Genomic DNA, 27,407 nt, shown 5'->3' with positions numbered 1-27,407 from the left:
GGTAATGAAAAAATTATTCATGACACTTGTTAAACCAGTAAGGCAGACTTTATCCAGGACTACTGCAATGAGGCTTTACAGTAGAAGAGAAAGATTAGGCTTAATTCTGAGTACAAGAAAAAGTGGAAATTTATAGCCAAGGAGTTGGGGGCAGGGTGTCAATGGATAGAACTACTAAGAGGGTAGGGTAATTCTTTGCTAAACTGACCTAATAGGATTCTTGCTAAAGGCGGGCCAGGGTGATGGGATATCGAGGGTGGAGGATTCTGGCTAAACCAACTTGACAGGATTCTTGCTAAAACTGGACTCTTGGAAGACATGCCCAAGGATGGGACCTAGTCTGGCTCAAGGGAGCTTCACGAAAGTTTGGTCAAGGAGAGAATCTTTGTCAAAGGCCAAATTGAACTTCCTTGGACACGCTTTTAAAAACTGAAGGGAAGAGGGGCAGAGGGAGATGATTTTCTGGAGTTCTTTTAGATGTAAGGCTGGCCTAGCCCACTGCCACCAACAAAAATTACAGACTATACAGATATAATCTCCCATGAGTCTGTACCCTGGCACAGACCTGAACTTTGAGATTAGCTACGGATATAAATTGAGCATCCTAGGGTACAAGGTCCTTCAGGAAGCCAGTTGTGCCCTTAAGCTCAGTGGAACATTTTTGCTGGTATTTCTTAGGAGTGCTCTATTGGCAGCCCTAACTTTTCACTATATAAGGCCAATAATTCTCTTAGGTTTAGATTTATTCCTATAAGATCCAAATGTCTTGCCAGGTCTAATTTGTTCATGTAATACTTTCTATCAAATGGGCCTGAAGCAGATGTTCTTTTCATTTGAAAGATGGAGAAATAAAGGAACAATAAACTATGAAACATGACAAAGGTGATACAACAAATCAGTGCATAGAGTTAAGAACTAAAAAATCTTGACTATATTCAATATTTTATTCATAAAACTATAGTATACCACTCCCCTACCAAAACTACTGTTTCCCTACCAAAACTATTAAAGTGGGTAAAAGTATAACAATCATATCCCGGTTGGTATAGGATTGTCCTGGTTTATGACTACTGTTTAAACATTTCATCCAGTTTAAAATCTGTCCCGAATTTTTTCACTTTTTACCAAAGTATTAACAGTTGCATTAAGAGAGTTGGGATGGTATTGACATACCTCTATTTTATACTTCCGGCTTCAGCCATAGCCTACTCTACTAGTGAGAGAGATGCAACAAAGACAAGCTCTCAATTTAATAAGTGGTAAGATCTGGAAGATGACTATTAATAACCCATGTCTCTTTCCCAACCCTTTCCTAATGCAGTGTAACTAACACATTCCTTTCAGGGACAGCATGCAGGCCCTGACTGATAAAGCAAGTGCACTCAGACACAGAGGTTCCAGATATATAACTCCTTCTGGTCTAGAGCAGAACACTCAAATAGGTATTTGACTCTATTTCCCTTACCAGCTACTTACTTAGTCTACCAGGCAGTTGTGCTCTGGTCTGTGCTTCAGCCAAAGAGAGAGAGCTGCCATTCAGCAGGCTCAGTAGGAAAAATGGGAAATTATAGCTTAGGTACATGTGAAATATGTAAGGGAAGTAGAGTACAGAGAGTAAACACAGTATACAGAAAGTGTGATCCTACTAGAGTGCTTTTGTCATTTACTATATGGTACAAATCTACAATTATTTATTGTTTGGTAATGCTTTTTTATTTTGCAATAAACTCTTTTGGCACGAGTAAGCTAAAAAAAAAAAGACTCATCTTGAATGAAAAATTAAGCAAAGAATTTTCACTTCTCAAAAAAATTTGAAAATAAAACATGCAACATGGACATTATTGCAGTATCACTAACCACATAAAAGTCAGGAGACACAAATTCACTGATTAAGCATCAGCATCTACTTTAAAAGTTATTTTGAATTATTTTAAGAAGTCTGTACATGGAGACAACTTAACATATACAGCTATAGACAGTATGTTATACATTATACCAACAAACATTTTCTTCAATTAGATCAAATCACTAATCATCTAAATTAATTTTACTCATTTTTACTCCAGATTATCTTATGCACATATAAAAAGCAATAGTTGTTAAACTGTCGCAAAAGAACAACTCTGAGAAAAGGTAAATGATGTTCACTTTACATCAGTGATATTAGATGCTTCAAATAGAAAACCAGTTAAATTAAATTCAATAATAGCTTGATTTCTTAATCCAATTCATGGAATCAATGTAAAGCCATTAGAAAGTCACTACCTTTTTAAGGTGACACATCTGACATTATTGTTAAGTGCTACTGTAAATTCTGTTAAAAACAAAGTTCAGCATTAAAGATAAAATTATTTTTCTAAAGTAATACAAATATAAATTTTGGTGGAGCAGAGTGCCGAGGTAAGAAACAAAGTTATTACAAAATTTAGAAACTCTTAGAGAAGGAATGTATTTGGTATTGTTTGTGGTGTGTACAAAATTTATAACCGTGCCCAAACTGTGATATCCTACTAATCAAAACAGAATCTGTTGTCAAAATTGACACTTTTTTAAAAATCTGTAGTTTGCACAGTAAGAGTAATCTACAAAATTTTTGTAACAAGGATGATTGTGAATACAACACTTCAGCATGGCTGAATGAACTTTCTCTCTTTGTGCTGCCTATCACCTACAGATTTTAGAAATACTGAAGCTTTTAAAAAACTAATTTGTAAATCAACTTAAGTGTCCTACAACATTATTAAATTTTTTGTAAACGAAGTCCTTAGTTTTGGTTGCATTTTGTTTACATCGGTAGGAATTCTTAATCAAAATATGAGACAGATAAAGAGGCAAAAAGGTTAAGCTTTTAACTCTTAACAAATGGCATTTTTTGAAAACAAAGCTTGTAAACAGAAAGACTGAAATTTACTGCTATTAAAAAAAGAAACAAACAATAAATTAAATTTTAAGAACAGAGATGGTATATAAGATTTAATTTTGAAATTCCATCATTGCATATCTATCTCAACAATCTTTTGTTGAGAACAACTGGGAACAATCTTTAGAAGGAGCTCCTATTTATAACTGGATGTATTTATATTCATACCAAAATGGATGAAAATTGAAAAGGAGCATCTGAATTTGGCAAAACATTCAAAAATCATAAATACAATTTATCTGATGAATTTTGTCTTATAAAAATATTTGTCAAAAGCTACTCTAAATGGAAACAAAAAGATAGTACTTTTTAAAATATTTGGGCTTAAAGATTTATACATTTCAATACAAAACATATTGATTTGAGAATATCCTCCACTAAGCAGATTTTGCCCTAAGCTCCTTTGATATCTCAACACCTATAGAAAGATGGTTTTCTCAATTAAAGAAGTCAACAATTCAAATCTATTAATCATAAAATGTAACTCTGAAAAAGCTTGAAGGAAATTTAAGAAAAATTCTTAAATAATTATATCTTATTGCAAAAACTATATTCTTCAGAAAAAAAGAGACACAGTATTACAATCAGCAACAGCTAAAAAGAAAGTATATTAATATATCCCGAGAAATTATCCGTTTATGTTCTTTTTGTTATGTTCACATAATCACCATAAAGGTTTTTTTTGCCTTAAAATAAACAGATACATGTAATTTTTATATTTTGAAAACTTATTTTTCAGAACAATTTTCATAAAGAACTATATTATAGTTCTAGCAATAAATAAATTTAGAAGTCAATAAATATACATTTAGATATATATGTCTATGCATGTTGTATAACTTAACTTTAGTGCTTCTTTACTCCCCAGTGTCCCAGTTTTGACAACAAATTATACAATCAAACTAATAACAGATAAGATAAAATATCTGCATGTTGAAAAAGTCCAGAATGTTACTAGCTAAAAGTAAAAAAAGTCATATGATTTCCCTTCCCCTTTTTTAACTAGATAATCTACTATCTAGTGTTCAAAAAAAAAGAAAAAGAAAAATACTGTGGCCTATTTAAGTTTTCACAAAATTTCCAAGTCTTTATTTTGATCTTCAGGTCATCATTCACATAATTCATACTTTCACAACTAATCTACTATACCTACGTAAAAGTTGCATACTCTTTAAAATTTTATGAAAAGCATATTGTTTTAATAAGAACCACAAATATTAATTGAAACACAATGTACCCAGTACCTATCCGCCTTGCAAGATTGTGAACTCTAGAAAACAAAGATTATATCTGGTCAATTCTTTTTACCACTATGAATTATCAGTGTCCAGGGCAGTATATGAAACATGGTAAGCGTTTAATAAATATTTACAGAATGAATGAATTTCTTAAGTTAAGACAGGGATAATTTCAGAGAAGACCTGACAGTGATAGAGACAGGAGGCAAGAAACAAACAGTAAAGAGAGCTTGAGACAGCCATTCAAAACTTTAGGCAAGTTAACACGAAAGTATGTTGAATCAATTCCTTAATTTCTAAAATAAAGTAGAATAAAAGCCCACATATTGGGTTTCATACATTTATCTATAAATAGTAAACTCTGCACTCAACTTCCCCTAAACTAAGAAAAAATGCATTTACCAAGAGAAAACACTAATCAAGAGGACCCAGAAAACCTTCAAAAATGAATTAAAATTCTATATAAGAAATAGAAAAAAAATTTATTCCATTTTAAAATTAGTGAAACATTTAAAATATTTAAAGTGACAACAAAGTATCATATCAGACAATACAAACATGAAAATTACTAGTTGAAATAAGAAAGACGAATACTATTTCAGATATAATCGAATTATAAAGTTTTCTGAATTTCACTCAGTCTTTCCAGATATAAGGATCTTCTGCCATCATGTGGAAATTTTTGAAATTACACTTACACAAAAAATTCCTCTATCTGACTATTCATTTCCCAACATTAGAAAGGATGAATCCAGTTGTAAACAAGGTAAATATTCTTAGAAGAATTAGAAAATGATCATGCACAGTTGCTCCTAGCTTCTCTCTTCTTCCTGAAAGAAGATGGTGTTCATTGCAGCTTAAGGAAACTGCATGGCACTCACCTTCTTTTTTGTTTCCAAGACTCCTAGCAGTTACAGCTATCCTAGGTCTCTTCCAGTGCATGATCTTAAATTCCTTAACTACTCTTTCCTTATCTCTCTCCCACTTTAGGCACTTAATATACTATATTAAATGGAAAAAGAAACAGGAATAGTAAGCTACTTTAAACTGTCCTGAATAATTAGTAACCACAGATGCCTGATATAAGTTTTATAAAGAACAAAAGCTTAATTAATGGCTGCATAGCACAAAAAATAAAAACTGAACCAGCTATTCATACATTCATATGCCTAGTGACTTGACAGTGTATCTAGATAAAAACATGAATTAAAGTGCTTGGGATAAGCCTAGTACCTATGAAATACAACACTGAATTCTCATATATTTATGAAATACAATTTAAGAATTCCCAATATCAGGGTAAAAACCTTTGCTTAAACTATTAATCTTTATAAAGACTACAATTCACATATTTAATTGGTTAACTTTTTATCCAGCTGTGCACATTAGCATGTTTGGCCTTCACCCAAAAAATATTCACACATTTTTCTCTGGGGAAACAAAAAAGATTTACTGAACATCTATTATAAGCAAAATACCACCCTAGGAGCTTTAAAGTACACAAAGATAGGTAAAATATAGTTTTTGTCCTCAAGGAACTTACCATCTACTAATATCAAAAAGGATGTACACAAATAACTATAATACAATGTAAAAAGAACTAAATACCAACATAAAAATACAAAAATAATGTTTCAGGAAATTAGAAGACATAGAGTTTGGCTTTTTACTGGAAGAGTTAATCAAGAAAGAGTTGATAGCAAAGGACTGGGGCTGTCTCAAAAGACATTTTAGGATTTGGCATATAGAAAAAAACAGGAAAACATTTAGGCCAAATGAATAGTGAAAGCCAAAACAACATAAGGTCACATTCAGAGAACACTCAGTTGAATATGACTAGAACATAGGATACATGACAGAGAATATTGAGATATAAGATAGGAAAATATATTCGAGCCAGATTTTGCACAGTTTTGCACTCCAAGTTGAAGAGAGGTCAATGGGAAAACAGTGATGGTTTTTGACAAGGACAATAATATGATCAAAGCTGTGTTTTATAAACTGACAGTTAAAAGAGACTAAAGGCAAGATTATTTATGAAATTACTACAAACATCCAGAGGTAATGACAATGAGAAAGGAGACAACAGGTCAGAGTTCTGATATGGTAAAAGGAAACAGAGACAACAGGATTTGGCAACTAATTGGACATGGAAGAAGACAGAAGGAAGAATTAGGAATAACGAAATTACAATTTTGCTTTCAGCACACTCAAAGCTCTTTCCTGGAAATCTTGCCTCCTTCCTATCAATCTCCTTCCTACCTCACACCAGAGCTAAAACAGCTAACATTTATTGAGAACTTACTATGTGCAAGGCAACTACTGTGAGTATATTATCTTTTTTAATCCTTAACCTTAGAGGTAAGTACTATTGGTATTCCCATTTTACTGATGAAGAAACCGAGGCTTGGAGTGGTTAATCAAATTACTCAAGGTCACAGAGTAAGTGGCTGGATGTTAACCAATATCAGATAATCATTAAAGGATTGGCTGATAATAGTTTAAAATGGAGTCTCTCATAGGGGTAATTATATTTAAAAAAAAAAAAAACAACTCAATGATAAAAAGATCTTCAACACTCAACCGAATGGAGCCATATGAAGGAATGGCAAGTGACAGGGCAGATATACTGGGTAGAGAACTGCCTAATCGTAAATTCAATGGCTAAGGGAAAGAGAAGTTTTCCTCCTTTACTCATATTACTCATCATCTTCCCCACTGCCAAAAGATCAACATTCTCAACTACTATTTTTAAGGTACAATGAGTCTCATTCTACCTTATACAGACTTGTAGCAGACTTATAAACTCTTCAGAGACCCTAACCATGTATTAATCTCTGTATCCCCTGAAACATAGTCGGCACTGAATAAATGAGTGAACAAATAAACTCAGTTGGGCTGCTTCTTTCTAGTCCTCCCTGGCATAGAGACCAACATCCTCACACAGCTCAAGGCCTACATTTGGAACAATTTCTCCATGTCCCACCTTGAACTTGTTGCTGAACCCTCTGCTCCTGATTCTTTGCTTCCTTTCCAGTTTTTGACCTTAGTAATGTCGTCTGACACGCAACTTGTTAAGGCCATCAACAAACAAATGGTTGGTTGGCCCTATTTACATTAGAAGACATATTTCTCCCAGATCACAGGACATTTCCAAAGGTTCCCTAACCCGCTGACTTCTTCCTCCGTTATTGAGGAAAGGCTTTACTTTCCATGGGATCTAACAGTACCCATGTTAAATCATGAGAGGATTCTCCTTTGCCTGACTATCCAGTAGGTTGAGCAGAGGATCTGAGAGATGGGGCCAAGATCCCAATGCTCTTAGCTTTAATTTGTATATACTTTCCCAGAGAAACAATGTAACAAATAGTAATTAGGCTCCCAGACAGCCCTGCAGAAAAACTCTATTTAACCACAGTGCAGTTAAAATATTACACAATGGCAATTACATTTTATTTTATTTCTTCATTATAAATCTACCATATTTAGGCTATATTATGGACTAAATAGTTTTTTATGGTTAATTCAGGTTAACAATATTTCAGTATCCAAACTAAAAGGTGGATGAATTATCATTAGCATCTTCCAAGTATTAAGCAGAGCAATAAACTGCTTGATATCGTTAGACTACAGTAAGTAGAAAGCAAACATAATTAAAAGCAACACATACATCTACTTCTATAACTACAGACTAAGATAAAGCAAAAATTTTAAATAAAAATAAACCATTAAGATTTGGGATTCCAGTAATGATTTTAAGAAAGAAAGAATAAAAACTACTAAATAACTTTTTAAACTTCGTATAACTTCACACTAGCGCTGTTACTAAGAAAATATAGTTTAAAAATATACTGTAATTAATATATGAATTCTTGCTACCCCCTTAATTTAGGGTGTAGAGCATATTTTGATAGCATTTAACTGAAAAGAATAGAACTAAAATAATCTGGTATGTCTCACTTATAAAAATTGCCAAATCTGAATTTGTTCTTCACATCAAACACAAATTAAATTTTCTTCTTTTTAGACACATGCATCGACATTTGTAGACAAACCCTATTTAAAACAAATTTGATGTATGCAAATACAGGTTTACACAAAGAAATTATGTGCTGATTATTCACTTTACAAAAGGATTCACAAAAGAATTCCTTTAAATAGTAAGTTTGCCAGTATACTTAAAATATAGTTAAATTTCAAAAAAAATCAACTTATAAACAACTTTTCAGAAATATACTCATAGTATAAAGGCAGTTACAAAATATCAAGCCTCTAAAACTTCTAGTATTATAATCTTTGTCCCAATAGCTTGACAAATCTAAAAGATAAAATTGGTGAAACTAATAAATTAAATAGCTGAAAATGGTATAGAAATGCATATTTTAAATAGTTCTTAACTATATACTTTTATAACTATTCTAATAATATGAAACTACCAAATTCTTCTTTAGAATTATACGCAGAGACTAAACAATAGAGTCAGTATGGCTAAAGGTGACCTGAGAAACCAGAGCTTAGAGTTGGCTTTGACTTCTTTGTGCAGGTAAGCCAGTACAAAAGAAGAAAAACCCAGAGATTCTCATCAGCATTGCAGTTTTTGTTCTTCCTTTGTGGTTTTCTAAGAAGTGCTCTGAGATGTAGAAGACAATGTCTAGGAAAAGAAAACCCAAATTTGATGATCCAGTAATGGAGCATTTTGGACCAACTAAGGGAAGAAGGAAGGATGCTAATGCCCCCGAATGGCCACTACTGGCTGACTTCCTGTTCTGTTCAGAATTCCACCCTGAGATCAAATCCACAAACCCTGGCATCTCCAGTGAAGACCAAATAGACGTGGAGTAATCTGACAGCAAAAAAGCAGCCTTACAACAGCAAGGTAGTGAGGCTGAAGGAGAAACAGGAAAAGGATTTAGCCAACTCAGGAAAATCTGATGGAGCAAAGAAAACAGATTATTGCCTGAAAAAACAGGAAGAGGAGGAAGGTGGGGAGGATGACAGATAGAAGGAAGAGAAGGAGGAGGTATCTAAGGAAGAGAGGAGGATGGAGAAACAAAACTGAATATCTATCTCCACATGAATTCCAGAGTAGGGAAACCACCATAATATGACTCTATGCAGTGTATCTGCCTCATTAGATTTAGTTACAAAATTAGAATATGATCATATTGCAGTTTCTAAAAGTACCCTAGAAATTTTAAGTGATTTACATGAAGTAACCAAGGGTGTTATGAGCACCCTGAAACTATATCAAAGTTGTACATATTTCAAAACATTTTAAAATAAGTTTTTCTCACTCTGTGCATCTTCCTCTTAGCCCTGTAGAGGCATTTAAAGATGTGTATGGCATTTTTTAAGCGGTGTTACCTATGCTTATTGGCTACAAATCCTGAGTTATCAATGGTACATATCTACAGCTTATAAAATGAATAAGTAACATAGACAAACTACTGAGGCCCGTGCTGGGAAGTGTGAGGCGGTGAACAAGATGCCTTTTGGAGGGGCAATAGTTTAGGGTATGTGCTGTGAAGCTGCATGCTGATGTTGTTGTAGTTGTTTTTGTATATCTGTATATATGTATTTGCCAAGCCATCTGCCACCATCCTTAATTTGGAAGGGGGGAGGGGGTTCCCATGAGAAGTATATGGATTTTTTTTATTCAATGAGATAGTTTTTAAACAAACTGTAGACTTCATCTTCAGCAAAGAGTCACTGCATCAAAGTCCAGAAACCTTTGCTACTTAAACATACAATATGCAACATTCTGCTATTTTTTTGTATGTTTATAATGAATTTTTTTGAAAAAAATAAACCAGTTATATATATATAACCACATACATATTTAAAATATATTCAAATAAATAATAAATATTCTAGTGTTTGAGAGCTTAGATATCAAAAATGCAATTTATTTAGAAACGTTTCAAGTTCTAGTGATTTAGGAGTACAGAAGAGCAAAACCTTGCAAATAAGATAAATATGATCTTCCCTTGGGAATTAAGCTAACTAAATCAACACACAATGGGAAGTATTGAATTCTCTCAAGGCGGTAAGACAAATCAGGTAGCTTAATCTAATAAACACAATAATAATACTTTGACAGACAGAAGGTGCTTAAAATAAAAATAAAGTATTAAGAGGGGCAAACTTGCTGATATGTGTTCAGCACTGTCCAGGGAAAAAAAAACAGTGAAGCACTAGGACCCCTGATGTTTTCTACTGTAAATGAAACAGATGTTTTCTACTGTAGACACAGTGAGGCCTGATGAAAAATCTCTCCTGCCTACCCACACCCCATTATTTTAATTCCATGTTTACTAGGCAAACTTCTAAACACGAATTCACTCTCCCAGAAAGCTTAATAGAGGTCCACAATCCCTTACTTGCAATTCTGAAGTCAAAGAAGTTTCCAAAAACAAAAGCTCTTTCAGAACTTATCTGGCAGCAAATTCTGACCAAAAGGGACATGAAGCCTTTCTTTACTCCACTAAATATGAACAAATGTTTTACTGAAGAAACATTAATGTATTTGACTACAGGGTACCACCCCAGATCTGAGACTGGGGTGTTTCTTAAAATTCAAACTCCTTATTACCTTTCTAAAATCTAAAAAATTCTGAATTCTGAGACACATCTGAAAGAAGGTTCCCTGGATCTAAATGTAAATATTCTGACTCCTGGAAAAGGAGCCCCCTTAACCAGCCTCTTAACCAGCACCCCCAACCCTCTCCCCCCAACCCATAGAAATGAGTAAATCAGCATTCTGGTCTATACTACAATATTACATAAATTTAGTTAGTGTGAGTCCGATGACATTATTTGATTGTCTCTGGGTATACTGGTAAAATCCAACTCCAGACCTACAAGATCAATCAACCAGGACTTATAATCACAATCCTGGGTGGCACATACCTACCTTGAATCTCTTTCCTAAGCCTACTGGTTTCCGAGCCACTAAGTGAGCCTGTTTACCAGTCTTCCATCCTCTCTGACTGAGCTGCTAGAAGACAAACCAGCAGTTAACCAATCTTCTCTCCCAGTCTGACCTCACTGTCAGCCTTCATGTAATCCTTCTACAATACTTAAAAAAAGAAAAGGTGAAAATTAAAATACAATAGATTTTTAACGGTTATTAAGCAGCAACTTATTTTGATCAAATTAAGTTATTGGAGAATCAATGAGTATACAAGAGAATCGACGAGTATTTAAGTATGATCTCTAAGAAATTAAACATGAGAAGATTCTTCATGTTGCTTAAAAAGACTTAATACTATACCAGATAGATGGCCCTAATGATTTTCTTCTGATCTCAGTGCAGAGCCCCAAAGATTCTAAATATGTCTTCTAGCGGTTGCAAAAAGAGTAACTAAAAAAAAACAAGATTAACTAGATAAAGTTTAATTTTGAGTCTACATTTTTTTTTCAGCAATGCTTTATAGTTGTCAGTGTACAGGTTTGTACACCCTTTGTCTGAATTACCCCTTAGTATTTCATATTTTTGATGATAAATGGTATTTTTAAATTTCAATTGCCAAGTTTTCATTGCTAGTATATAAAAACACAGTTAATTTTTGTATATTGATCACATATCATACAACCTTGCTAACCTGACTTATTAACTCTAGTAGATTTTTTTGTAGATTCCATCAGATTTTCTACATAGATAATCATATAATCTGTGAATAAAGACAGTTTTCTTTCTTTCTTTCCAATCTGGATGCCTTTTATTTCTTCTTGTCTTATTTCAGTAGCCACTTACTATGTTGACCAGAAGTCTTCACATTTAGATTTTTTTATTTCATTTACAAAACTCAGTAAGAAATCACATAAAATATATGACTAATATTACTTACTAAACATGAAGAAGTCTAAGTTTAAACTACAAAATTTAAAGGGCAAACTTAGGAAATATATTTATAAGGTGCTGGTTTTTGACTCATTGAATGTGTTTGCCTCCAGGGTTTTCTGACACAAGACTTAAGATAACAAAAATATTGAATACATCCCACTGCATTTTTAAAAGTAACATTTATTGGCTTTCTTATAATCACTAAAGTAGCATATGATCTTTGCAGAGAATCTGTAAATTGTGAGGTACAAGGAAGGGAAATTACAATTATCCTTAATCATATCGTCCAAAGATAAACACTGTTTATGTTTAATTGTATCATGAGCAGTTTTCCACGTCATTAATTCTTCTGAAACACCACTTCTAACAGCTGCATACTAACTCATTCATCATCTGGCTATGTTATAATTTCATTCTTCTCTATCATTGGACATCTACCCTGCTTTAAATTTTTTACTATTACCATATACATGCAGCACAGCAATTGACATCTTTGTATATAAATCACAGACTGACCTCTTAGTAGAGTCCCTTTGCTCCATTCTTTTATTAAAGCTGTTAGTGTTTTCCCTATCCAAGCTAAATAAAGTCTTTTTATTTTATTTTATTAATCATTTTATTTATTTTTTTTTTTAAAGAGTTTATTTATTTATTTATTTTCCCCCCAAAGCCCCACTAGATAGTTGTATGTCGTAGTTGCACATCCTTCTAGCTGCTGTATGTGGGACGTGGCCTCAGCATGGCCGGAGAAGTGGTGCGTCAGTGCGCTCCCGGGATCCGAACACGGGCCGCCAGCAGCGGAGTGCGCGCACTTAACCGCTAAGCCACGGGGCCAGCCCAGGTCTTTTTATATTAATGCTATCAGTCATATATCATATTAATCCCAAATATATTCCATTTGCCTTTTTAACTATTTTTTAATTTGGGAGTTACTAATTTTATGTTAATTGTATCCGTATTACAAATACAAATAAAATGTACTGTATTTTTATTACCCATTCTATTACTATAGTAATGTATAACCTTAAAACTAACAGAAAAGAGTAAAGAGAAAAATCAGTGTTGCCAATGAAAAGTGTAAAGCAGGTTAAGCCATTTGATATAGTTTTAACTCATTTCCTAATATTATATATTAGAGGTAAAAGAGAACTTTATGGTCCATCCTTAATTTCAAGGGTAAAATATTATTTCCTCTACTGAGAGAACTGAGGGCCAAAGAAACCTTCCAAAAATTACATAGGAAACATATATATGCCTGACTAGTACAATAGTTTAACAGTTATATTGCAGCAACTTTCATTCTCATTTCATTACTGAAAAAATCGTTGAGAGAGCAATGTGTGGCAATTAGCATCTTGGGCTAATAAACATAAAAATAAATCATTACTTAAACAATACTTAAATATTTGTTTGTTATGCTAAAAGTGTAGAAGACAAAAAACATGATTAAGAAGCTTCCCTTTCCCTTAGGAAAAATACAAAAAATGGAGGAAGAATCAAATAAAAAATAAATTGTAGTATGCAAACAAGCAAAATTCAAAGAAAAAAAATCTATAACCATTTTACACTGCAAAAGTTGAATAGTTTTGTTGGAAACACTGATTTCCAAAATCTTAACTTGACTTTCACGAGATTAGAGCACAAGATTTTTGTCCTGTCTAGCTGTGTGAGACCAAACAAGTCATTTTACTTCTATAGGCTTTGGTTTCCTCATCTTTAAAATGAAAGAACTGAGGATTTCCAGTTCAAGATGGCAGACTGGAGAAATCACAGAAGCTTATTTCTTATTTCCACTCCTTTCCAAAACCCCACTCAACTGAAAGTAAAGAAATTTTTAAAAGGAGTAATCCATAATGACTAAGAGAACACAAACGGAGCCACTAGCAGCCAAGAGAGTTCAACAAATTTCTCAAGATGGAAAGCAGGTAGAGGAACATAACTAATAAAACAGTGTAGCTAGAGGAAGCCTCAGCTAGAATACAAAACAGAGAATACAGCTGAAGACAAAGCCAAACTGCCAGAACCAGTGGAACACAAACACCAGGCAGGTAAGGAAATCAGGAGTGAGAAGCAAATCCAAGGGAGATACACTGCAACTCTGAAACCCTAGCAATAGTGTTCCAATCAACAAGCCTACCTCTGTGCAGAGTTCTCAGTTTCTTATTGCTTTACTTGTAAATTATGGACAGAAAACCAAAATTCACAAGATATCTGAAACATGAAAGAGACCAAAATAAAATGAAAAATGTTCCGAGAAGAAGAGATAAATTACGGAATAGAAAAGAATATATTGCTCTTTATTATAAGCCCTTCTACACTAATTTTTCAATGATGTGCATACATTACATCGATCTTTTTAAAAAGTTTAAATGCATTGACTAAAAAAATAAGTTTACTGAAGTAATCTGAAGCTCCCTTTCAGTCAATTCTAACGCTCCCTATGTAAAATTTCAGACATTTGTTCTTATTAAGCAACCTCATAGAACAGCAAGTAAAACCAGTAAAATTAATAATATGCACATACATATAATCCTTTATCTTCTTAAATTCTGTGCAAAAACTTACTTCAAATTTTTAAGACTGTGTGTTATTTATAAACGCACATACACACACCCCTACAGACACGTACAGATCTGTTTTAGAACCACAACCACTAGCGTATTAATATTATCGTGCCATCACCATTTTAAATCTATAAATTCAAATAAATTTTAAATCATTTAAATAAAAGGAACATACCTCTATGTTCCACTAACATAGTATAAAGTCAAAAATATATACAATATTAATCAAATTATAATTTTTTTAAAACACCTTTAGTTACTTTATAACATAAGCATTGTTGTAACACATCTCATGGCACTAATAAAAGTTAAATATTCCTAAATAAAAACAGTATCTTAAAAGCTTCACTAAAAATCCAAATGCTTCAGAAATGGAGAGAAAAAAAAACATTTTATGTTCCAAATAAACACTGTTTCATATCCTCTCCTTTATGCCTTTTTCAACCATTAGTTAAGGAACACAACATGGCTAAAAGTTTTTAAAAGGAAAAGGTTAATGTAGAAAACATACATGTGTGCCACAACACCATTCAATCATTCAATAAAGCATCACAAAAACACCACATTGAGTAACATGCAGAATAAACAGTACAACGGAGAGGTTCCCAAATGACTCCCTCATAGTTGATAGATGTACCCCCCACACATACAATCCAACCACTGAACAGAGAGGTAATTCATTCCTCTTCTCCTGCAAGCTAAAATACAAACTACAAATCAAGATGTTCAAAAGCAACCAAATGAGGTCCCCAAATTAGGTAAGAGAGGCGTACAATTATAAAAACTGCAAAATAGCCATCCAACCCTAATTATACTAAGTTAAGGAAACTCTAAATATAGGTGACATGCAACTTAATCATATATTTTTTATCTGATGATCCACTTTAAAGTCATAAATAAGAAAAAGATATCCCATGTGAGCTACAAATGGATGGTTACTTGAAATCTGAAGCACTTCCTCCTCTCTAAAACAAATACAACAAAAAAGCAAATGTTATACTATGATATCCAGACTATCATACAAATCTAAAGAATTAAACATAATCAAGAAGGAATGTTCCTTTGCAGAAGTAGCTAGGAACAACTAAATACAGAAGAAGAAAAGAACAGAACAGTTCCAGAACTATATTACTACCTTCACTCTCTAAACTCCTAAATGTTAGCGGTCTATCTTTGACCACCTTCCTCTATGATATACCCAACCTGAGCACTTTCATCCACACCTTTGGACCATCAACGACAGATAATGAATTCCAAATCTCTATCTCCAGCCACAACCTGCCTCCTGAGTATCAGACCAATTATATCTCAGAACATCTCCACTTGACTGTCCCACTAGAATTTTTAACACAAAATGTAACTATACTGAACTCATTCCCCACCCGCTCCTCCTATATACCTATTCTGGTTATTGGTATCAAGTTCCAAAACCTGGGAGTAATGCATTCTATTTCTTCTCCCGTCACTAATCCTATATCAGTCACCAATCAAGTCCCATTCTACCTGAAAAAGAATAACATATAAATTTATACTCTCCATTCTCAATACCTCTGTCTTGGCGCAGGCACATATATATTTGGGATTACTATATCTCTCCTAACAGTTCTCCCTATCTTCAATCTGGCTCATTCTTCAATCATTCTTTCATATTGCCGCTAAAGTGATCTTTCTTGAATATAATTTGAATCATTTCCAACACTGCTTAAAATCTTCCAATGATTCAAAATAAAAATCTAAAATCCTTAGCAGAATATCCTTTATCTCTTCATCTCTTTCTAATGTCCCATAGAAGACACTAAATGCCAAACACATCACTGCAGATCCTGGGAAAAGTCATACTATTTCTTACCTCAATACCTTTGCATATGTTATTCCCTCTTTCTAGAAAGCCTTTTTCTTGACGTGGTGACACTGACTTGCTCAAGACTCAGCTCAGACATTATATGTGGCCTTCAACTTCCTCCATTCCCTCCTTGCCCCCATAGCATTTAAAAGACACCCTTTCATATTTTAATTGTCTATGATACTCTACTAAACGTTGGACACTGTGCAAGTAAAATATATTATTCATCTTTGTGTCCCACAATGCCTAGCACTTTGCCTGGCAATAATAAGTGATCAATAACTACTTATAGAATGTTTAAGTCTTTTTGCTTTTTCCAGAAACAGAACTTCCACTATAAACCTTCCCCAACAGACAGAGAGCAAAGCAGTTACTTAAGAAAACCAGAAACAAGGCAAGAAAGGAACAGACATAAACAAATGGGGCAGAAAAGGGAAACTCTTCACAGAGGCTCCTGAGAGCTGTTTTTACTTTTTATCTCATATTCGATCACAAACATGTTTTACTTGTTATTTAATCTTCAACGGTTATTCTGATTTCCCAGAAAATAAGTGGTAAGAAGTTCTTTTCTCCACAACTGGGTAGGTACAGAGAGAAAAATGGAAAGCATTACCTAAATCAGCTATTCTTAAAAACTGAGCATAGTTAGAACTTTAAAAATGCCATAGTGAGTAAGACCCTCGATCTACCCAGCCCCAATTCCACTTCTCATAGTTGCCTCCGAAAAGACCTGGGAGTAAGATTACGATGGATATTTTACCAATCAGTTATCGAACATTCTCCCTAACAGATTCCCAACATCTCTTCCTAAACTTATGTTTTTTTCCTTATGGTAAGGAATTATATAAATTCACTATTTACTCTGTAAATATGCATTTACATTTTTATCCTTAAGATAAAATAAAATACTTTCCTCTTGCCTTCCCCCAAATAGTCCTTGAACAGAAACTTCCCCAGCTGAATTCCTTCTAATATTTGCCACAGTTTTCCATGATCACAAATGAAGGGAACAGAGAACTCTCCTCCTGATACTCGGGCCTTTAACATTCCTAATCCTTCCCCTTTCTTTTCTCCAGTGGTACCCACACCCAATTTTGCCCTTTAAAGTAAAACAAATTCAGAACCCATTCAAGTTCATAAGTAATTTTAGAAGTGTGTGAGAGAATCCCAGAGACCAAATCCCACACAGCACAGTAAGTCCACAATTGTGTTACTCTCAGTTAGCTTAATATAAACATCAGCATCAAGCTAGTAATACTCATATAACATGTGTCAAGCTTGTAATCATCACTAACCAAAAAAACAAGAAATCCATGTGTTAAAGATGACATGAGTGGCATCATATTAAAATAGAGCCAGTGGAGGAAGATGGGCAGGGATGTTCGCCCAGGGCCAGTTTTCCTCAGCAAAAAGAGGAGGATTGGCAGATGTTAGCTCATGGCTGATCTTCCTCACAAAAATAAATAAATAAATAAATAAATAAAAATAAATAAATAAAATAGAGCCAGAGCAGCCATTTCAGAGGGATTGCCTTACACGTCTTGTTTTCTTTATCTTTCAAACTGCGTCTTGTTTTCTTTATTTTTCAAACTGGACCAAACTGCCAACATTCCAATAAGTCAGTAAAGACAAGAATATCCTGTTTGTAAGGACTGATAAAACTGGACTTTGCTGACGATCGAATCGCTAACCAATCAATGAAGTACAAGTCTGGCCTTTTGCCTGATGACCAAATCTCAAGCCAATCTATGAAGTACAAACCTGGCCTCGCCTCATCGAGCACCAATGAACTCTTCTTTAACACAACTCACCTCATCCTCCCTGTTTCCCATAAAAACCCTAAGCCCCTCTCCTGTAACCAGAGCACATTTTGGGTTTATGCCTAAATCTGTATCTCCTGAATTGCAATTCTAATTGCCTAAATAAATATCTGCTGTTCAAACTGTACTGATTTTTCCTTGATCAACACATGCCCCATAACTAGTTGCATCAAGTATAACACAATCATAAATTATGTCACATAGGGGGGAAAAAAAGACTTAGAAGGCTGAAGTATATTACTCTCCAGGATCACTGCCCTAGCCAAGTTTTTCTCCCCTCCAAGTTTTTCTCCCCTCCAAGTTTTTCTCTAGCCCTCATCTTAGAAAAGAGAAACTAGCTTTCTTCATAGAATCCACCCCACCCCTTCCAACTCCCAGGCTTAAACTGAGCTGCTTTGCAACTGTGAGAATTATTATTTTATCCAAATAATTAAATCACTAGGTTTAAACTTACCTTTACCCAGCTGCCAACTCATTAACTACAGGGCCCTAGTGGTACCAGCTCAACACAAGGTTGACATAAGGGAAGCCATATTGTAGAAAGGAAACCATCCTGTAACTTTGAATGACCTCTGATTAACCCAGCTGGATACATGCCCTCCAGGAGATATACACTCTCTGTAGATTTTATGGCCCCTGCTTGTGTATGTACCTCCCAGCTGTGATAAGACGATAACTTCGTTTGAGTTCCCTAAGAATGTGATGACCCCCAAACAGAGATTCTATGCTGATATCCATGACAACTGAAAGATCTGATGTAACACCACAGGGTCAACATTCCTAACCCCCTCCCCTAGAACCCATTGGCCTATATACTGCTTCAAGATTCTGTGCCCTGCTTAAGATGGTTCTTTAGGACACTAGTCCCCTATCCTCTGATTTGCTAGCTTATCGCTTAATAAATGCCCTTTCTCTGCCACCATCTTGCCTCTTGACGACTGGCTTTTATCTTGCAGCGAGCAGATCATGCCCTTTGCACAGTAACACTACCCTCATGGAATACATTTTTCTACATTCCAAAAAATGCTAGATCAATAACGGGGAAGAAAGGACAACACTTCCCTACAGAAATACTCCAATTAATAAATTCAGAAGGAATGAGGGAAATAGAAAATCACCTAAATTAGAACACAATGACAAGATCCATCAATGAATGCTAAAATTAGTCGGAAAAGTTTAAGGAGAAAGAGGACACTTGTATAGCCTCAGAGTATCTCCCCCCAAATATGTATTAATTTCAAAAGGGAAAATAGTAACTTTACAGTGGAGAAACCTGGCAGATATCACCTTAGCCAAGTGATCATAGTTAACATCACCAGTAATAACAAGTCATATTGATATCATGTGCCTTCTGATAAGATGTGTTGAGAAGAGCACATCACCCTTGTGGTGTCCTTACCAATAATGCAGAACATCAATCTAATCACGAGAAAACACAGACAGATCCAAATTGAGAGATATTTTACAAAATAACTGACCAATACTTTTTTAAAAACTGTCAAGGACATGAAAGATAAAAGATTGAGGAACTGTCATAGACTAGAGGAAATTAAGGAGACAGGATGACTAAATACAACATGGGATCCTGGATTGGATCGTGGAACAGAATAACATTAGTGAAAATACTGGCAAAATGCGATTATAGCCTGTAGTTAACAGTACTGTAGCAATATTAATTCTTTAGTTTTGATAATTACACCATGGTTATATAAAATGTTAGCATAAGGGGAAGCTGGGTGTAGGACGTATGGGAACTCTGTACTGTCTCTGTAACTCTTCTGTAAGTATAAAATTATTTCCAGAGTTAAAAAAAAAAAAGGCTGAATTCCTGACACCAAGCCTCCTAGGTCAACCAACACATTTTTTATTTACCCAGGTTTTTTAAATGTCACTCTCTCTCCTCCAGCCTATTATCAATTTATTCTGAGTTCTGACTCTTTCCCTAAAAAGCTCCCAAGTTTTTATACTTTAGGATCTCTCATTGTGCCCTTATTTCTCCCCAACACAGAACTAGACTTTCCTTCCCGTCCTGCCACAAACTGACCTGGCTTAAAAGATACCCCTTAACAAACAACTTAATATCTAATAGTTTCATTGCAATGAACAATTTACAAAGTGCTTTTAAATATATACAAACACTAATTTAGAGGTGCATATTGTAAATACTGTTGTTATTTTACAGATAAGAAAATAAGACTAGGAAAAATTAAATGATCTGACATTTAATAAATGACAAACCTGAATTTGAATCCAGTTCTTCTGGCTCTAAGACCAAATTACCATATTAAAAGAAGGCAGTCTGCATTTAAAAAGATCCAACTTCCCTGGCTCCAGGCAGGCTACATATACCTAATACACATGATTTTTAGGAAAGTTCTAAATTTCACCAGTCCTAAATGTCCCTCCTGCAAGTTTCAATGATTCTACAATCAAGAATTCTGGGATTCAGTGAAAAAGCTCTACGTTCACCCTAACCATAACCTTTATGATTTTTTTAAAAACAGACTTCAGTCATCTCTTCAGCCACCAACTTTTTAGGCTGAAAAATCGCTTACCTCTGTTTTTATACCAACACTGCTGCACGCTTTCAAATACCTGAGATGTTGCTCTAAGCTTCAATTCCATTCATTTCTTGTTATTTGCAACTAAGAACTAGAAGCACTCCTGCAGGGCCCCCTATCTCACGAAATACTCTAAACATCTTTCCTTTCACTCAAAAAAAAAAAAAAGTCAAAGGGCTAATCTCTAATGCATATAACCGCCTAAGATTTAGTGCAACGACGCACAGCAATGTAACCAAGTAAGGTGACTCGAGACTGCGGAGAAACCATCTTTCACGTGACTGAACTCTAATCCTCCCCACCCCCACCCAGTCTTATCTGATTTCTCTATCAGGCCACTGAGAACATTATTAAGACCCAACAAAGAGCACTGAAGTTTTTTAAAAAAATATATAGTAATTATGGAAATAAGTCTGAAAACTAAGTAATGAGAAAACCATTAAGGTATTAACAGGCGTCTGCTACGTGCCAGGCAGTGGAGACGTCACAAAGCTGCGGAGACGGTAAGCTGTTCGAGCAGTGGACGGCGGTCTGCTCAATGCTGTCACCTCCCATGCTCACCCCTCCAGCGCCCGGCACGCGCACGAGCTCAAAGAGTTGAACTGAATTGGAGACGCCGATGTAACGGAATCTGCTCCAGCGAGGAACCCGTGGGAGAAACAGACGGGCTTGGGATGTGACTTTGGGAAGTAGTGTTTGAACAGCTTTGCCCTGTTTAATTCAAACGGAACAGGCTGCCGCTGCGTTTGCTCCTGCGCGGGGCCCGGGAAACCGGCCGGGACAGGCGGCCTTTCGCAGGGACACACCCGGCCACCTCTGAAGACCCCAAGGGTCTCGGGCGAGGCACAGGGGGCAGTCACTTGCCTCCCATTCCTGCAAGAAACGCTGGGCCTCGTCAGAACCAACGGTCTTGTGTCTCCTAAACTCGTCCTTCACGTACTGGTCGCCGAGCGCTTTGAGGTCCGGGGGCAGAGCCCGGTGCAGCAGCAGGATGCGCCGGTACAAGGTCCGGACCCGCGAGACGTGCCGGGCAGGCATAGCGCCGCGCGCGGACCGCACACCGCGCCTGCGCAAAGGGACGGCGCGTGCCCGCCCCCTCAGAAGCCGGGGATTAGTGAACCGGAACACAAGCGGAAGACGGCACGCCACCTTTATCCGGTTTGGTCCTCTCTAAAATCAGGACCTTCCGGAAACCCGAGCTGCAGCGGCGGGCAGGAAACGGGCCGGTCCTTGTCTGGGAGGGGCGTGGCTTTCGTGGAGTCGCGCCTGCGCAGCGACTGCTCAAGGGCTGTGTCAGGGACAGAGAGGATGCCAACCAAAAATCTGGTGTGGGCCTGTTGTCACCCCTCAGTCACAGCGTGTCATCTTTTTCATTCACCTTCCCCCCTTCCCTCCTGACAAAGGCCCGAGAAAGCCTTAGTCAAAATCGGGCTCCTCCAGGAAGCCTTCCATGATTAGCTCAGCCCACTTCAGGCGTCTTACAGTGTTCCTGCGTTCTGTGAGAGGGATCAGAGTGGGATTAATCTCTCCATTCAGGAGCCCACCAACCCAAGCAAGTACTTTGCACAGTGCTGTGCTACTAATATGCACCCTGAAGGCGTGGCCTCTTTCCTGTAAGTCTAGTAAGCCTTGAGCCGGCAAGTTTCATTAACTCAAATCAGGTTGGCTACAGAACAATCATTGGGAAGCATTTTAAAGGTATTGTTTCCAGGGCCACGATCCTGGAGATTCTGATTAAATAGTCTGAGATGGAAATGGTAGAATCAGGACGTTTACAAACCACGTTTTGCAAAGGCGATACTGCAAGTGTGACTGGTGTTGGGGCCCCGGGCAGGCCACCCCAAAATATCCCATAATAGTAGATTGATTATTTTGAATTAGAGTTACTTGAGAAGCAAAAAGAGCATTCTAACCCTCCTGCCTGTGTTCCTCCTGAAATCAGGAAGTAAATCTCCCATGTGAAAGGGAAAGGCACTCTCTCTGAATCCTTACCACCAGAGCTAGGGATTCAGGGTGGGGAAGCCTGCGTACACAAACCTGGCTAATTTACTGTCTCAAGCCTAAACTCTGCTTAAATCCCTCACTAATTATGTACTTCAAATCTAAGTTTCTTTGGCTTGTCATTCCTCACAAATTTATTGTTTCTTTGTGTAAAAGATACATATACTGCCTGCTTTGTTCACTCTCCCGGCATGATTTTTCTATGATCTCCAAGTAGATGTTAAACTGGGTTTTCCTCCTGTTAACCTGGCCTTGTGTCAATGCTATTATTAGTCCAGCCATCAGAACACAAGAAGGGTAGAAAGGGGATCTTCCCCTCCAGGACACCTGCTTCCAAAACTGGTGGCAACTTGGCCTTGTTCTTTCTCTCCCATCACACCTTTCGTCCTTCAGCAAATGCTGATGGTCCCACCAACAAAATATACGCAGAATTTGACCACTTCTCACCATGCCCTCCACCACAATCGTCTCTCTTTACTGCACATTGTGGTAGCGTCTGATGTTCCTGCCTCTGGCCAGTCATGATCCACCTAAACTGAAAAGCAAATCATGCACTCCTCTGCTCCACAAAGTCCTCCGGTGGTTCTCATCAGTCAAACCCAAAGTCTCTCCGACTTCTTCGCTCTCTAAACTTTCTCCTACTGCTCTCTCCCTAGTTGGCCAGTTCCAGCCACGCTGGCCTTCCAGCTCCTAGTTCATCTTAGAACAGGCCAGGCACACTCCCAACTGAGGGCCTTGACGCTTGCTGTTCCCTCTGCTTACAATGCTCTGCTACATACATCTTTTTGACTAACACCTTGATTTCACCGGGCTCCTGACTTTGGGTCCCCTTCTGATGAGAGCCTCCCTAGCGACCATATTTGAAACTGCAACATCACCACGGCAAGAGCTCCCTAAGCCCCCTCTCTGCTGTTTTTCTCTCTATAACACTTAGATATTTTACTTATTTGCTTCTTGTCTGCCCCCCACACACACATACCCCCTAGAATACAGATTCCCTGAGGGCATGGATTTTGTGATTTTAAGGGTGTCAAGTGGCTCATATGACCTGCCGGTAATGAAGGAGCAAGATGGTGGGAATTGACGTGATTCCCTCACAGACGCCAGACTCCTTTGTGCAAAGACTTGCTGAAAGACAAAGAAGACACACACTCGCTACCAAGGGCAGGGACTTAGTTATTTTAGTGTCCTTGTCAGGGCCCACCACAGCGCCTTATAAATAGTAAGCACCCTAATACTTATTACCTTGAATGGATTTTTTCCTTTTGCTTAAATTTAGGAAAAATATTTATTTAAAAGAACACAGAACATTTTTTAAAAATGGATTTAATTTGGTATGATGACAAACCACATTAATGGCAAGGATTGAATGGCAGCGTGGTTATTTTACTTTTAGGAAATTTTTTCTAACCATATTTCATCTGTTAATATGCCTGTAAATTGAAAATTAACTTCTTGTTCCAGCTTACTTTTTTTCTGGTTTCCTTTGGGGTTAAAGTACATGTATAATAAATACTTCTTTCAGAGCTAAAGCTCTTATAAAAATGTGGAAAAAACATTCTGCCAATGAATTAATAAAAAATACCAATAAAAGAATTAATTCAGTCTCAAGGGAGCAAAAACGGTCCACAGAGCGTTAAGCAATTTCAGTGCTCAGAAATGGCAAATGATGGATGAGAGAGGAGCCAAGACATAGTGGTGTGGTTAGGCCTTGAGCAGAGGGATCAAGCAATAACAGTGAGAATAATGATAGATGACTTTTATTTTTTTACAATGGGCTGGACAGTGAGTTATGTTTTGAGGACAAAACTTTCTCTGTTTCCTTGACTTTCCAGTTTAGGCTGACCAGTGTTCTTCTTGTGGTTAAAATAGCCATGAATTGAAAATAAGGTCTGAGTTGTATTCTGGGCCACTAATCCAGATCAGTACACTTCATGCAGGCCTTTCCTTTATCCTTTCCCTGTGTGTTTCTTTTTCCTGCGTGTTATTCAGCAAGTCACTCAACCACTCTGTGCCTGGATTTTCTTACATGTCAAATGAGCTGGGTTAGGTAATTCTCCAGTACCTTCCAACACTACTAATCTAATCATGATTTCTCCAAGATTCCATCCAAAATTTTTTGTAAAAGTAGAATTATATACATATGCACTGTGAAATAATTGCTTTGAAAAGATATTTGTTTAAGAAGAAAGGGGAAACTCCTCAAAACTTTATGTGGAACACATCACCTAAGCCTTTTAGGGCACATAAACTGTAACAACCATAATATCCCCATACTCAGAGGGAAGATCAATGCAGCAATTGCACTATTCAATGCAGTGCTTGTGCAGACCGATTCCCACACAAATAGAGATGGAAGAGGCTGCTAGAGAAGCTTCTCGACAAGCAGATAGAGAACTTTGAGGTTAAAAGACATAGATAGAAATCAGTGAATAAGAAAAAATAAACTGAAAGAAGGAGAAAGGAAACCGCTGTGTGGAGCATACTGAATTGTTGCTTTGTATTATGCCTTAGTCTTTACATTAATATGTTGAAAATAAGTCTTACTTCCAAATAATGTTAAAGCTTTTTCTTCTACAGAAAGGACTGAGTGAGAAAGGATTGGTGAATGGGAGAGGCTGGTGGTGATAGATTTGGAAACTGCTTTATGTCATTAGATATGGAAACAACACTCCCGCAGGCTTGGATTCGGTTGCACAAGTGGCTCAGTTTTGAACTTATAGTTACTAAATTCCAAATTCTAAATCATTGAGAATAATGAAAAGTAGAAGCCTGGGACAAGATACATCTTTGATCCAAACAATCTTCATATGCTTAGAGGCCTGGAGAGATGAACAAGCCTGATATAACCATGGTAACTACCGATAGTCCCCCAAACAGAAATGGTCTCTTATTTTCCACCTTACCTTGGAGTCCCAAATAGGAACATCGCTATGTGGAGGTGAACATGTAAGGAGGAAGGACTTCTTTAAATATTTTTACTTGGCATCCGAATATTTCTAATTATTGAAATGCAATGGTAAGGTAGCAGGTAGTCTTGAAAGCCAAAATTTCAAGCTTAAACAAAACAGTTCAAGGAATGAGAGAAACAAATACATTTACAGAAAGTGCATTCTTTGAAAGTCTTTGGAAAACATATTAGTCTTTATTTAGTATATTCCTGAATTTCTGAAACTTGTTACATAAGAAATATCAAAGAGGGATTAAATGTGTTTGTACCTGGAGAGAAAGATCCAACCATAAGGGATGTTTTAAATGTTTACAATTGTTGATAAATGAGGATGGAAAATCAGCTAAAGCCCAGATAAATTGTCATGTTTAATAGTTTAAAATACTAATGATATTAATTTTTTTCTAAGGAGAAAAAACGTAATCATTGCCACAGAAGCTGAAAAACATTTGACAAATTCAACATCCATTCCTGATTTAACCACAAGAATAAAAAAATAGAAATCAACGGATTCCACAACACAAAAGCTAGCATCTTTGTTAACGGAAAAACATCTGACAAAGTAGGTAAGCGTTTGCATAAAAAGGGAATGGAAAAAGAATGTATATAATATTTCCTTCATTGTGCAAAAGAGATAAACCAAAACCTGATTTAAGAAAAAAAAGTTACCTACGAGGTGAATGAGGGTGGGGGCAAGGCAGAGAGGACAGGAATGGAAGTGAAATGTTTCTGAGTTTACGTTTTTATATAGCTTCAACTTTTGAACAGTGAAAATGTCTTACATAGAAAAAAATTAAAATTGTAAAAAGCTAACACTAATGTAGAAAACAAACCTTAAGAACTATTTCTGAATACTGCTTTGGCCATATGCTGTAAATTTTGTTCTAAATAGTTCATCATTTACATTTATTTCCATTTTTCCCAAAAGTTATTTAGTTAATATAAAAATAGATTTTTGGCTCTCTTTCACGACTGCTGTCTAATTTTATTGCATTGTAACCAATGAATAAGTCTTGTAATTTATCAACTTATAGGGGAAGAGGAATTTCTTCAAATTTCCTTTGAGGCCTACTACACAATTTTTTTTGAGGTTCTAAGTATGCTTAAAAGAATATGTTTTTCTATTTTGCATGTACAAAATATATATATAAAGTATATTTTATATCGTTTAATTATATTATTCAAATTCTCTATTTTTTATTTTTTAGTTTTGCCCACTTGATCTTTCAGTTTCAGAAAGTAGAGCACTGGAGTTGCCCAATATGACCATGAATTTGTCAGTTTCTCTATTAGGTTATATCCGATTTTGCTTTGTATGTTTTGAAAGTTACGTTATGTTAGGCTAAAAGTTAGTTTGAAAGTTAGATATGTTACATATTATGATTTATGATTGTTATTTCTTCGTGTAACTTTTAGCAACATGAAACAGTGCTGCTAGTCTCTTTCAGTATTTTTGTTTTAAATTCTATTTTGTCTGATATTGATATAGTTACAATTGCTTTCCTTTTGTTAGCATTTGCTTGAGGTTCCTTTTTATTGTCAACCATCACACGTCATTTCGTTTTGTTTCCACTTCATCATCTATGGCTCGATTTTCCGTTTATTATCCAGTCTCTCAGTAGATGAGTTTAGCCTATTCATATTGATTGTGTTTAATGGTCTGC

At 36.0% G+C, this 27,407-nt stretch overlaps 1 protein-coding gene across 2 annotated transcripts in view; it reads right to left on the bottom strand.

The window, feature by feature from the left end:
* The window catches only part of SDHAF3 (succinate dehydrogenase complex assembly factor 3), a 60,047-nt gene extending 38,169 nt beyond the window's left edge, over nt 1–21,878 (bottom strand). The window contains exon 1 of one of the 2 annotated variants that reach the window (XM_058525964.1): nt 21,657–21,878. In XM_058525964.1, the coding sequence (XP_058381947.1) occupies nt 21,657–21,830 (174 nt within the window). In that variant the 5' untranslated portion in view covers nt 21,831–21,878. The remainder of the gene's footprint in view (nt 1–21,656) is intronic. The other variant, XM_058525956.1, reaches the window with a different exon arrangement.
* Nucleotides 21,879–27,407: the final 5,529 nt, after the last annotated feature.

Source organism: Diceros bicornis, chromosome 3, assembly GCF_020826845.1.
Source record: "Diceros bicornis minor isolate mBicDic1 chromosome 3, mDicBic1.mat.cur, whole genome shotgun sequence".
In the NCBI taxonomy this organism is placed as follows: domain Eukaryota; kingdom Metazoa; phylum Chordata; class Mammalia; order Perissodactyla; family Rhinocerotidae; genus Diceros; species Diceros bicornis.
This window is presented reverse-complemented; position numbering and strand designations above follow the sequence as displayed.